Source organism: Trichomycterus rosablanca, chromosome 13 (assembly GCF_030014385.1).
Source record: "Trichomycterus rosablanca isolate fTriRos1 chromosome 13, fTriRos1.hap1, whole genome shotgun sequence".
In the NCBI taxonomy this organism is placed as follows: Eukaryota; Metazoa; Chordata; class Actinopteri; order Siluriformes; family Trichomycteridae; genus Trichomycterus; species Trichomycterus rosablanca.
The window spans coordinates 31,536,916-31,550,923 of NC_086000.1; the positions used below are offsets into that span (position 1 = coordinate 31,536,916).

The 14,008-nt window shown below is 37.8% G+C and overlaps 1 protein-coding gene across 1 annotated transcript in view; it reads left to right on the forward strand.

The window, feature by feature from the left end:
- The first annotated feature begins 4,066 nt into the window (after window positions 1-4,066).
- The window catches only part of kcnk5a (potassium channel, subfamily K, member 5a), a 35,032-nt gene continuing 25,090 nt past the window's right edge, over window positions 4,067-14,008 (forward strand). Inside the window, exon 1 of the mRNA XM_063007768.1 lies at window positions 4,067-4,329. Within this exon, the coding sequence (XP_062863838.1) occupies window positions 4,144-4,329 (186 nt within the window). The 5' untranslated portion in view covers window positions 4,067-4,143. The remainder of the gene's footprint in view (window positions 4,330-14,008) is intronic.

Sequence of the window (14,008 nt, forward strand, 5' to 3'; positions counted from 1 at the left end):
GTTGTGTGTGTTTGTGATGTTATGTGTGTGTTGTGTGTGTTTGTGATGGTATGCGTGTTGTGTGTTTTGTTGTGTGTGGTTGTGATGTTATGTGTGTTGTGTGTGTGTTGTGTGTGTGTGATTTTATGTGTGTTGTGTGTTTTGTTGTGTGTGTTGGTGATGTTATGTGTGTTCGTGATGTTATGTGTGTTTTGTTGTGTGTGTGTGTTTGTGATGTTATGTGTGTTCGTGATGTTTTGTTGTGTGTGTGATGTTATGTGTGCTGTGTGTGTTTGTGATGTTATGTGTGTTGTGTGTTTTGTTGTGTGTGTTTGTGATGTTATGTGTGTTTCGTTGTGTGTGTTTGTGATGTGTGTTTTGTTGTGTGTGTGTTTGTGATGTTATGTGTGTTGTGTGTGTTTGTGATGTTATGTGTGTTGTGTGTTTTGTTGTGTGTGTTTGTGATGTTATGTGTGTTTTGTTGTGTGTGTGTTTGTGATGTTATGTGTGTTTTGTTGTGTGTGTGATGTCATGTGTGTTTTGTTGTGTGTGTTTGTGATGTTATGTGTGTTTTGTTGTGTGTGTTTGTGATGTTATGTGTGTTTTGTTGTGTGTGTGTTTGTGATGTTATGTGTGTTGTGTGTTTTGTTGTGTGTGTGATGTTATGTGTGTTTTGTTGTGTGTGTTTGTGATGTTATGTGTGTTTTGTTGTGTGTGTTTGTGATGTTATGTGTGTTTTGTTGTGTGTGTTTGTGATGTTATGTGTGTTTTGTTGTGTGTGTTTGTGATATGTGTGTTTTGTTGTGTGTGTTTGTGATGTTATGTGTGTTTTGTTGTGTGTTTGTGATGTTATGTGTGTTTTGTTGTGTGTGTTTGTGATGTTATGTGTGTTGTGTGTTTTGTTGTGTGTTTGTGATGTTATGTGTGTTTTGTTGTGTGTGTGTTTGTGATGTTATGTGTGTTTTGTTGTGTGTGTGATGTTATGTGTGTTGTGTGTGTTTGTGATGTTATGTGTGTTGTGTGTTTTGTTGTGTGTGTTTGTGATGTTATGTGTGTTGTGTGTGTTTGTGATGTTATGTGTGTTGTGTGTTTTGTTGTGTGTGTGTTTGTGATGTTATGTGTGTTCGTGATGTTATGTGTGTTTTGTTGTGTGTGTGTTTGTGATGTTATGTGTGTTCGTGATGTTTTGTTGTGTGTGTGATGTTATGTGTGCTGTGTGTGTTTGTGATGTTATGTGTGTTGTGTGTTTTCTTGTGTGTGTTTGTGATGTTATGTGTGTTTTGGTGTGTGTGTTTGTGATGTGTGTTTTGTTGTGTGTGTGTTTGTGATGTTATGTGTGTTGTGTGTGTTTGTGATGTTATGTGTGTTGTGTGTTTTGTTGTGTGTGTTTGTGATGTTATGTGTGTTTTGTTGTGTGTGTGTTTGTGATGTTATGTGTGTTTTGTTGTGTGTGTTTGTGATGTTATGTGTGTTTTGTTGTGTGTGTGTTTGTGATGTTATGTGTGTTGTGTGTTTTGTTGTGTGTGATGTTATGTGTGTTTTGTTGTGTGTGTTTGTGATGTTGTGTGTTTTGTTGTGTGTGTTTGTGATGTTATGTGTGTTTTGTTGTGTGTGTTTGTGATGTTATGTGTGTTTTGTTGTGTGTGTTTGTGATGTTATGTGTGTTTTGTTGTGTGTGTTTGTGATGTTATGTGTGTTTTGTTGTGTGTGTTTGTGATGTTATGTGTGTTGTGTGTTTTGTTGTGTGTTTGTGATGTTATGTGTGTTTTGTTGTGTGTTTGTTTGTGATGTTATGTGTGTTTTGTTGTGTGTGATGTTGTGTGTTTTGTTGTGTGTGTTTGTGATGTTATGTGTGTTTTGTTGTGTGTGTTTGTGATGTTATGTGTGTTTTGTTGTGTGTGTGTTTGTGATGTTATGTGTGTTGTGTGTTTTGTTGTGTGTGTGTTTGTGATGTTATGTGTGTTTTGTTGTGTGTGATGTTGTGTGTTTTGTTGTGTGTGTTTGTGATGTTATGTGTGTTTTGTTGTGTGTGTTTGTGATGTTATGTGTGTTTTGTTGTGTGTGTGTTTGTGATGTTATGTGTGTTGTGTGTTTTGTTGTGTGTGTGTTTGTGATGTTATGTGTGTTTTGTTGTGTGTGATGTTGTGTGTTTTGTTGTGTGTGTTTGTGATGTTATGTGTGTTTTGTTGTGTGTGTTTGTGATGTTATGTGTGTTTTGTTGTGTGTGTGTTTGTGATGTTATGTGTGTTGTGTGTTTTGTTGTGTGTGTGATGTTATGTTTGTTATGTTATGTGTGTTTTGTTGTGTGTGTTTGTGATGTTATGTGTGTTTTGTTGTGTGTGTTTGTGATGTTGTGTGTTTTGTTGTGTGTGTGTTTGTGATGTTATGTGTGTTGTGTGTGTGATGTTATGTGTGTTGTGTGTTTTGTTGTGTGTGTGTGTGATGTTATGTGTGTTTTGTTGTGTGTGTTTGTGATGTTATGTGTGTTTTGTTGTGTGTGTGTTTGTGATGTTATGTGTGTTGTGTGTTTTGTTGTGTGTGTGTGTGATGTTATGTGTGTTTTGTTGTGTGTGTGATGCTATGTGTGTTTTGTTGTGTGTGTTTGTGATGTTATGTGTTTTGTTGTGTGTGTGTTTGTGATGTTAGGTGTGTTGTGTGTTTTGTTGTGTGTGTGATGTTATGTTTGTTATGTTATGTGTGTTTTGTTGTGTGTGTTTGTGATGTTGTGTGTTTTGTTGTGTGTGTGTTTGTGATGTTATGTGTGTTGTGTGTTTTGTTGTGTGTGTGATGTTATGTGTGTTTTGTTGTGTGTGTGTTTGTGATGTTATGTGTGTTGTGTGTTTTGTTGTGTGTGTGTGTGATGTTATGTGTGTTTTGTTGTGTGTGTGATGCTATGTGTGTTTTGTTGTGTGTGTTTGTGATGTAATGTGTGTTTTGTTGTGTGTGTGTTTGTGATGTTGTGTGTTTTGTTGTGTGTGATGTTATGTGTGTTTTGTTGTGTGTGTTTGTGATGTTATGTGTGTTTTGTTGTGTGTGTTTGTGATGTTATGTGTGTTTTGTTGTGTGTGTGTTTGTGATGTTATGTGTGTTTTGTTGTGTGTGTTTGTGATGTTATGTGTGTTTTGTTGTGTGTGTGTGTTTGTGATGTTATGTGTGTTGTGTGTTTTGTTGTGTGTGTGATGTTATGTTTGTGATGTTATGTGTGTTTTGTTGTGTGTGTTTGTGATGTTATGTGTGTTTTGTTGTGTGTGTGTTTGTGATGTTATGTGTGTTGTGTGTTTTGTTGTGTGTGTGATGTTTATTGTGTGATGTTATGTGTGTTTTGTTGTGTGTGTTTGTGATGTTATGTGTGTTTTGTTGTGTGTGTGTTTGTGATGTTATGTGTGTTGTGTGTTTTGTTGTGTGTGTGTGATGTTATGTGTGTTTTGTTGTGTGTGTGATGTTATGTTTGTGATGTTATGTGTGTTTTGTTGTGTGTGTTTGTGATGTTATGTGTGTTGTGTGTTTTGTTGTGTGTGTGATGTTTTGTGTGTGATGTTGTGTGTTTTGTTGTGTGTGTTTGTTATGTTATGTGTGTTTTGTTGTGTGTGTGTGATGTTATGTGTGTTGTGTGTTTTGTTGTGTGTGTTTGTGATGTTATGTGTGTTTTGTTGTGTGTGTGTGTGTGTGTGTGTGTGTGTGATGTTATGTGTGTTTTGTTGTGTGTGTGTTTGTGATGTTATGTGTGTTGTGTGTTTTGTTGTGTGTGTTTGTGATGTTATGTGTGTTGTGTGTTTTGTTGTGTGCGTGTGTGTGTGTGTGTGTACATTTGGGCCACCGTAGTAAAACCACACCTCCTGGTCGTCCTGCTTTATTCGGGCGCTTTAATCAAGCGCTCCGAGTGAGAAAAGCACAGCGCACATGGACACTCCTGCACAGTACTGACCATTACTGCTGCTCTTACTGCTGCTGTCCGGTTACTACACACACACACAGACCACACACACTCCGCTACTGTAACACTCTCAACCTGGACTCGGTGCTGAAGCTCTGGAAGTTTGTGAAGCTGTTTATATGAGGTGGAAAGTGTAGAAACTGAAACTGTGTGAGTACTGAGCTCAGTCTGAGGAAACATCCGGCTGCTATGCTGTACTAAAGATTTTCTGTACAAGGGCCAGTCTAAGCATGGTGGATAAAGGGCCCTTACTGACATCAGCTATTATTTTCTACCTGTCCATCGGGGCTGCAATCTTCCAAGTGCTGGAGGAGCCCAACTGGAAACTGGCAGTGAACCATTATAACCAACAGAAGGAACAGATCTTGAGAGATTACCCATGTCTCAACAAAACAGCTCTGGACAGGATCCTGGAGGTAAGATCTTACACTTGCTGCTTTTCTGTTCTGAGTAAACATTGCATCAGGGGGCTTTGTGTGGTTCAGCATGTTTACTGTGGTGTGAAGAGTTTATGGGAGAGAACACCTTACTAGCTGCAGGCAAAAGTCTTCATTCAGTTTTGTCAAAGGCAATAGAATTTAACTATGGGAATTAAAAAGCATTTTTGTATTACACTTTATGATTGCTTCCTTAAAAACTCAAGTACTTTTGAATGGATTATTGTCTTTTAATAAATACATATAGTGTAAATGCACAGTGAAGTAGCTCCAAAATAGTTTTGAACATCCAGTTATAGTACACTTTGTTTTAGAGATTAAAGTTGCATTATTCTGCATGTTTACTAAGAAAGAAGATATGCCAGTAAAATCCTTTGTCATGAGAAGTTTACAAACTAAACCAAAAAATACTGTATGAGTTTGATTTCTATTCTCTCAAGATGTACAATACATGTTTATGAACATGTCTTTTGTAATAAAAATTGTGAAACCTTTTTGTAAAGAAAAAAAGAACATAGAAAGAAGTCTTAGCAGATTTAGGTAGAGGACATGTGATCCTAAGGTATTTTATTGCAATCATCTTGAGTGGCAAATTTTGCTTTTAAGGAAATCCACTAGTGTTTTAGATTTGTTTTTAGATTTCTTTAATAAATTAAATACAGATAGTGTGTTTATTTAAACAATAGTACGGGCAAACATTGTACATGTTTTGCATGCTCAATCACCCTAAAATCATGGGTGGCACGGTGGCTAAGTGGGTAGCACTGTCGCCTAACAGCAAGAAGGACCTGGGTCCGGGTCCTTTCTGTGTGGAGTTTGCATGTTCTCCCCGTGTCTGCGTGGGTTTACTCCGGGTGCTCCGGTTTCCTCCCACAGTCCAAAGACATGCAAGTGAGGTAAATTGGAGATACTAAATTGTCCATGACTGTGTTCGATATAACCTTGTAAACTGATGAACCTTGTGTAATGAATAACTAACTACCTTTCCTGTCATGAATGTAACCAAAGTGTAAAACATGACGTTAAAATCCTAATAAAACAAAACAAACAAACCCTAAAATCATAAAAAATTCTTTATAATTCAAAAAAATAGAATAATTTTTTACAGTTGGGATGGGACATTGAGATGTCATGCATATACTGTATGTTATCCTGCATAGTTTACTGTGGCAAGTAAGTGGAGGGAACCCATTTTAAGTAAAAATCCTACCTTTAGATACTATTCTGTTTAGCTCAAAATAATATGGATAGTACTGTTGCATAGTACTGTTCTTTTCTTTTTAAAATCATCATAAATTTTTTGTAGATGCATACACACTGCATTTTCTTGCATGTTGAAAATGGAAGGATGTTTTGCCATTATAATGTAAACTTCTTATTCTTATTATTCTTTAAGTCAGTGAAAAAAAACTAAAAAACATTTCTGTTTAATTCTGTGGATTTACAGGAGGGAATTTTTGCAAAGCTGTGCAGCTCCAGGGTTCTGCAAATATATGTTTAATTCTAGCCCCTGTTTACAGTCTTTGAAGAATTTGGCATGTTCTCTTCCTGTCTGTCAGGTTTCCTCTGTGTCCTGAAAAAGATAAACTTACCCTTATCTGTAAGAAGACTATATGTATAGTAAAGAGGTCAGACTTTGTTGCTTTATGACAGATTGTATGCTGTCAAGTGTTTTACTGCCTTGCGTCTGTACATTTTGGGTAGGCTTTAGACTTGCTGGAACGCTGATCAGGGTAAAGCAGTTTGTTTGTTTATTAGGATTTTTAACATCATGTTCTACACTTTGGTTACATCCATGACTGAAACAGTAGTTACAGGTTACACAAGATTCATCAGCTCACAAGTTTTAACGTCAAACACAGTCATGGACAATTTTGTATCTCCAATTCACCTTACTTTCATGTTTTTGGACTGTGGGAGGAAACCGGGGCTCCCGGAGGAAACCCACGCAGACATGGGGAGAACAAGCAAACTCCACACAGAAAAGACCCAGACCGCCCCACGTGGGGATCGAACCCAGGACCTTCTTGCTGGGGTAGAGAAGTTAATTACGATATTTGTTGACAGCATGTATCTGTATATTCCTAGAATATCTTTTATTACACAATACAGTAAGTGTTTATTATGAGAAATAGTTATCTTGGGTTAAACTGTCAATATAGGCTGTCAATGTAGCTAATACATTATATTACAGATAATTGTTTACATATAAACACCTAAATGATGCTAACAGGCAAGGGTTGAACAGATGAGGTAGTGTGAAGTCCTGATTGGTATAGTGATCCAATGAAACTAGGTGCTGATATTCTCCAATGACACACAATAGTCGGTAGCAGCTTTGCATATCATGTTACAGTGGTGCATAAACGATTTGCAAAACAAACACATGAAGTATAATGGTAAAATTTGTAAAGTTACATTAATGCAAAATAAATTACGATTGTGCTGTTTTCTCATGATTAAATAGATCATATGATGGCATCATACACTCTGATAGGCAGGGAGTAGGTACCTTTAAAAACACTCTTTTCTGCACCTTGGCAGATGCAGTCAGGGATATGCACTTGGTGTGGTCCTCTGTACCCTGATTGATGCAGGGATTGATCGTAATACCTGTGAGCTTGGCTAGGACCATCTTCTCTGTCACACTGTCCCTGAGTCATGTAAATTAGTTTAGTCATGTGAGCTAAAGCAGTTGTATGGATGTACAAACAATTAAATACAAACCTGCCCTGGCATGAAAACCAGATCCAGTCCAGACAATATGTGACCCTGTTACATTCATAGCACCAAGTTATTCAATCACAGAATAAAGTATCAAATTTCTAGATGACTGAAGTATCAAGGACACACTTGATACTTAGGATCTTAAATGTACTTTTTATTCACCAACATTAACTTTTTACTGGCCTACACAACAACATATAAATACTGATGGCTGATTGTTTCAGTAGAACTTCTTTCTCTTTTTATTCGATTAGAGTAATTGCTGTGGAATTTGTACATACCTGTATAATCTAATGTGAGCATTCTGTTTAGTTGCTACTGTTTTTGAAAGGTTTTATTGTTTGGATCAAATTCTTCACTCTCCAGTTTTCTAGTCTGGGCAAGTTTGTTTTTATGTGTTTTACTTTCTCCAGATTATTCCTTGCAATCCTTTTTTTGTACAAGATCCTTTTATGTAATTGATATAGACCGATCAGTCATAACATTAAAATCCCCTCCTTGTTTCTACACTCACTGTCCTTTTTATCAGTTCCACTTACCATATAGAAGCACTTTGTAGTTCTACATTGTAGTCTGACTGTAGTCCATCTGTTTCTCTACATACCTTTTTAGCCTCCTTTCACCCTGTTCTTCAATGGTCAGGACTCCCACAGGACCACCACAGAGTAGGTATTATTTAGGTGGTGGATCATTCTCAGCACTGCAGTGACACTGACATGATGGTGGTGTGTTAGTGTGTGTTGTGCTGGTATGAGTGGATAAGACACAGCAGCGCTGATGGGGTTTTTAAATACTGTCTCCACTCACTGTCCACTCTATTAGACACTCCTACGTAGTTGGTCCACCTTGTGCCAACAGTTTAAAAAACAAGTGCAGAGAATAGAAGAGGCATCAGTCTAGCTATTGTTTGTGAAATTAAAAGTTGTGCAGTACCTCTTTAAACACTACAAAGTACATTATATTTAATCCTTTGACACTTAGAGCTGTTCAAGGTCTCAGCTGATACCGTGGTTCATAACTAATAAACATGCATTCGGAAAACCACATGAAAAACAAGGCAGAGTAGACAGTAAAAGTGACACAAAGACGTTTCTGAACAGGCGTAGTCGAAGATCAACAAATTTCAGAAAACGTGAGACCAGAGACGACATGTCGGAACATGCCTGGCCCCCTGATCTGCTGGATCCTTTAAGTAGCCTCAAGCTTTTCCATAATTCATGAATTCTCACACCACACCCCTTGTTCCCAAAATCCTATTCGAGGGGGTTGAAAAACGTTAGCCTGACTGAAAGCAGCTCAGTCATTTCCCATCCCCCTCTTCACTTTCCTTTTGTCACAGTTCACTGTTGGCAGATGGGCATGGATGTGAGGGTGGTGTATGAATAAGGACGGAAGGTGGGCAGGGTGGGCTTTAAGTGTCAAACTTTTAACAGAATCACCCCATGCCAATTAGTACAAGGCAGATTGGCATTGGCTTTTTTTTTTTTGTAAATAGTTTTACTGACTGACGTTTTGTTGTCCACAAAAAAAAGAAAGATTTTCTTCAGCTAACATAAGATTATTAACTTGTATTCACTTTTGTTTACCAAAGCAAATAGATTGTACTTGTCATCACAAGAATATAGAAGAACATAGAAGAAACATTCTATTGCAATATACACCGATCATCCATAACATTAAAACCACCTCCTTGTTTCTACACACATTGTCCATTTTATCAGCTCCACTTACCATCAAGGATCAAGGAGGGTTTATTGTCATTCACATCACATGTGGTACATGAGGTGGAACGAAATTATGACCCAAGGTCCCAGTTACACCCAATAAAATATCTAATATATACAATACAAAAGAATAATCATAGTATGAAAAATATTTACAAATATAAAAAGTAGAAGTAAATGTAGCAATGTAGCAATGTAAAAATGTAGAAATGTAAAAATGTAGAAATGTAGCAGCAACATGAACAATAAGAGTGCATTTAACTTATAAGCATGGGTAGTAGAACTGAGTAGCAGCATAATAAAGTGACCAGGTGCAAGTGTCTTATTGTGCGTAAATGTAAGGTGTCCAAGTGTACTCTGAAAGTGTCAGTGCAGAGTGTTTGGCGAGGTGGAGTTTGAGAGTCTTACAGCTTCGGGAATGAAGCTGTTTCTCAGTCTTGTTGTAGAGGGCCCTGGTTATGAGAGCCCCTACCAGGGGGCCCTAGAGAAGAGCAGGGCATACCATTAGAGGGCCCTTGATCACGAGGGCCCCTGCTATGGGGCCCTTGACTTCCATAGAAGTCGTTTACCATGGCTCCTTGACTTTCTAGGGACCTACAAATTGCCAGGCAAGCTACCATATTTCATAACAGACGTTTTGTTGCAAATATGCGATTCAGGCCCTTACTTAATGTTTCTGAATTTGTATTGTTTCAAAATTATTATGTTCAATTTCTCTTAAGCGCAGAGACACAAATTAATTTAGCAATTTTGCCTGACAGTATGTCCAACAGTGAGCTCACTTTAAAGGCTAACTCACTTGCTGCAGCATATCTTTCAGATCTGAACATGGGCCTGGCAGATGAATTGATACAATACAAATCATTCATAACAGCAAAAGAAAAATGTCCTAGTAAAATGCTCAAAACCAAATTTGAATTTACAGTCAACCTTTCCAAATGTCTACATAGCACTTAGACTTTTTTTGACTGTGCCTATCACAAATTGTGAAGGGGAGCGTTCATTCTCCAAACTGGCTCGTATTAAGAATGAACTCAGGATTAGGATGCGCCAAAACCGCCTGAACTCACTGTCACTTCTGGCCATTGAATCAGATTTGGTCAGACAGCTTAATTTTGATGAATTAGTGGATGACTTTGCAAGAAAGAAGAGTAGAAAGAAACTTATATAAAATAGATTCTTGTGTTAGGGTTAGTTATTGACAGGTTGTTTAATGTATTAATTTATTTATGTTTTTGGAGGGGGGTGGGGCCCTGGGCAACTCTTTGCCCAGGGGCCCAGACTATCCTTAATCCGTCCTTGACCACCACCATGTCAGTGTCACTGCAGTGCTGAGAATGATCCACCACCCAAATAATACCTACTCTGTGGTGGTCCTGTGGGGGTCCTGACCATTGAAGAACAGCATGAAAGGGGGCTAACAAAGCATGCAGAGAAACAGATGGACTACAGTCAGTAATTGTAGAACAACAAAGTTCTTCTATATGGTAAGTGGAGCTGATAAAATGGACAGTGAGTGTAGAAACAAGGAGGTGGTTTTAATGTTATGGCTGATCAGTGTATATATATTTTATTATAATTATTGACTAAGCAGTCTAACCAGACAGTCTAAGTGAAAAACAAGCACGTGCAATAAGGTCAAGTCACATGTTTGGTCATGAAAAAATCCCAAGCAATATTACATTTAATTAAATAAGAATCAGCATGTTCAACACTTTCTTTTTAGTTTCAGTGCAGGTAAAGATCTGATGTTCTTTGACATTTTTCTTTCAGTTCCTCTGCTGTTGTCACTTCCCCATATGCTAGCCATGGTGGGTCACAGATTAACCTCTGAAACATTTAAATTTGGGGGATTTTTCTTTTAACACCAGCTAGCAGTGGATTTCTACAGAAAGCAGTATGAATAGTTATGCTGTGCCCTGTGTGTTCCTTCACTATTTGTACTGGTGTCTCGACCAGATGACTAGGGCTGCAGTTGCAGCATCAATGTGGAGAAACCTTAAACACCTTTTTCTTCCTCAGGCACAGTCTGAGACTCCAATTTGAGAGCTCAAACTCTCAGTAGTGGGTGGTTAGTGTATCAGACTGCTACTTCCTAAACGTGTTACTTTTAAGCGAAAAAATTTGATGTATTAAGTAAAAATACAAACCACAAAAGTTGGGACGTTTTGTAAACCCAATAAAAAGAAGAATTTGTGATTTGTTTATACTCTTGAATCTTTGTTTACCTGATAAAAATAGAACAAAAGATGTCCAGCATTTTCACTGATCAGCTTCATTGTATTTTGTAAAAAAAAAAAAGCATTTAGAATTTAATGTCGGCAACACACTCCAAAAAAGCTGGGACAGAGGCATGTTTACTCCTGTGTTCAGTCACCTTTTCTATTACTAAGACGTTTTAAAGGTTTGGGAACTGATGTCACTAGGAGAATTTTTGTCCATTCTAGCTTGATACAAGATTTTGTCTGCACATCAGTCTGTGGTCATCTTTCAACAGGAGACAGATCTGGACTGCAGGCAGGCCAATCAAGCACATGCATTCTGTATCTACGATTATGGCGCATTGTTTTGATATAATCATAGACTTCCTGTAAAAAGATGTCACCCTGATGGCTGCATGTGTCTCTTTAAAATTCCAATATACACCTCTGCGACAACAGTAACTGTACACATATGCAAGTCACCCATGCCATGGGCACTGATGCACCAAATACCATGTTGGCTTTTGCATTTTTTACTGATAACAGTCTGGATGGTTCTTTTGATCTTTGGCAAAAATAACTTGATGTCTGTTTTTTCCCCAAAACAAGCTGAACCATAAACTCATTTGACCACAGCACACGTTTCCACTGTCTTTCATACCATCTGAGATGAGCTCGGGCTCAAAGAATAAAGGGACATTATAAAATTTATGTACATCTTTTTGTTTGTGTAATAAAGTTTCAGGTTCACTTTTTAATGCAGCAGCAAACTATTTTAAGTGTGTCTATGTAAATTATAATAGCATGACAGTTTCTCATGAAATGCTGTCTGTGAGCTTAAGGATCACACACATTGAACAATGAGATCTCTCCAGATTCCCTGATTTTTCCACAAAATTATGAACAGTAGATGGTGAAAGACTAAATGATTTGTGATCTTGTATTGAGAATGTTCTGTTTTAACCAGTTGGCAATTCTCTCCTGAAGTTTGACACAAAGTGGTGAGCACAACCCACCATTGCTTGTAAAGACATCCATTGTAAACCCAATTCCTTTTAAACCCAATCATGGTTTCCTTACCTGTTACCTGTTTCCTTGATTATTGTGGAAAGCTGCAACTTCAACATTATAAACCTTTCACTCTTGTCTTGCCTCTGTCTCAACTTTTTGAAGTATGTTGCAGCCATCAAATTCTAAATGTGTTTATATTTACAAAATACAATGTTGTAAAACACAGTCAATAAAAACCTTGGATTTTTTTCTTTTTACTTTTGTCAGTGAAGGATTTAGGAAAATTAACAAACCACAGATTCTTCTTCTTGGTGCATTTTACAAAACAGCCCAACTTTTCTGGAATTGGGGTTTGTAGGTAGATATTTCTTGGGTGGCCTAGCTGTCTATTAAACTAGCCCTGAAAATCTGAAAACTTGAAATGCAAATAAATCATAACACTTGTGAATATACATCGATCAGCCATAGCATTTTATCAGCTCCACTTACCATACAGAAGCATTTTGTAGTTCTACAATTACTGACTGTAGTCCATCTGTTTCTCTGCATGCCTTGTTAACCCCCTTTCATGCTGTTCATCAATGGTTCCAGGACCACCACAGAGCAGGTATTATTTAGGTGGTGGATCATTCTCAGCACTGCACTGTGTGTTGTGCTGGTATTAGTGGATAAGACACAGCAGCACTGCTGGAGTTTTTAAACACCTCACTGTCACTGCTGGACTGAGAATAGTCCACCAACCAGAAATATCCAGCCAACAGCGCCTTGTGGGCGGCGTCCTATGACCACTGATGAAGGTCTAGAAGATGACCAACTCAAACAGCATCAATAGATGAGCGATCGTCTCTGACTTTACATCTACAAGGTGGACCAACTAGGTAGGAGTGTCTAATAGAGTGGACAGTGAGTGGACACGGTTTTTAAAAACTACAGCAGCTCTGCTGTATCTGATACACTCATACCAGCACAACACACACTAACACACCACCACCATGTCACTGCAGTGCTGAGAATCATCCACCACCTAAATAATACCTACTCTGTGGTGGCCCTGTGGGGGTCCTGACCATTGAAGAACAGGGTGAAAGCAGGCTAAAAAAGTATGTAGAGAAACAAAGTGCTTCTATATGGTAAGTGGAGCTTATAAAATGGACAGTGAGTGTAGAAACAAGCAGGTGGTTTTAATGTTATGGCTGATCAGTGTATGTTAATATGTCATTTATTTTTATTAATTAATTTATTATTTATTTATTCATTTATTTTTTGTAAAGTACAAAAGACACACATGCATGGCAGGCAGGCGTGTATTCCACAGTAAGCAAAATAGTAGGGGAAAAACACCTGGATGGCCCACAACCTGTTAAACATGAAACAAAGATATTCAAAGCTAAATTTGATTCTTGTTCCGCTGCTTGTCAGTTAGACTAAATTAAAAGACTAAACAACTATGTGGCTGAAAGACTTAAATAAATGGCTGACAGATATAAGTCATGTTAATGTACATTTACTTTAAAAAAAATCCAACCATTAAAACTGTGCCTACTGTAGCCTCAGATTCCTGTTCTTGGCTAATGTGAAACCTGATGTGGTCATCTGTTAACATATTGGATACAGTGGGAAATAACAGCAAACAATGGTTATTTTGAGTTACTGTAGCCCTCCTGTCAGCTTAAACCAGTCTGACCAATTTTGTTTTAGCTCTCATTAGCAGGCCATTTGTACTTGCAGAACTGCCGCTCACTTGTTTTCCCTTTTTGATGTTTGCTGTGAACTAAAGCTCTCGACTTGAATTTCATGCACTGCAGTTCTGCCACATTCCCAAAGATTACCTGGGATACAGTTGAAAAAAGTTTGCTGAGTTGTTTAGTGTCACTGACTAACCAAATAGATAAGTGGAGAAGCTTAGTGAGGGCCACACCCAGACAGGTGTACTGCAAGATACAATTAAGCAATAAACATCCTACCATTCTCTGTGGCATGTAGAAAATACAGAGC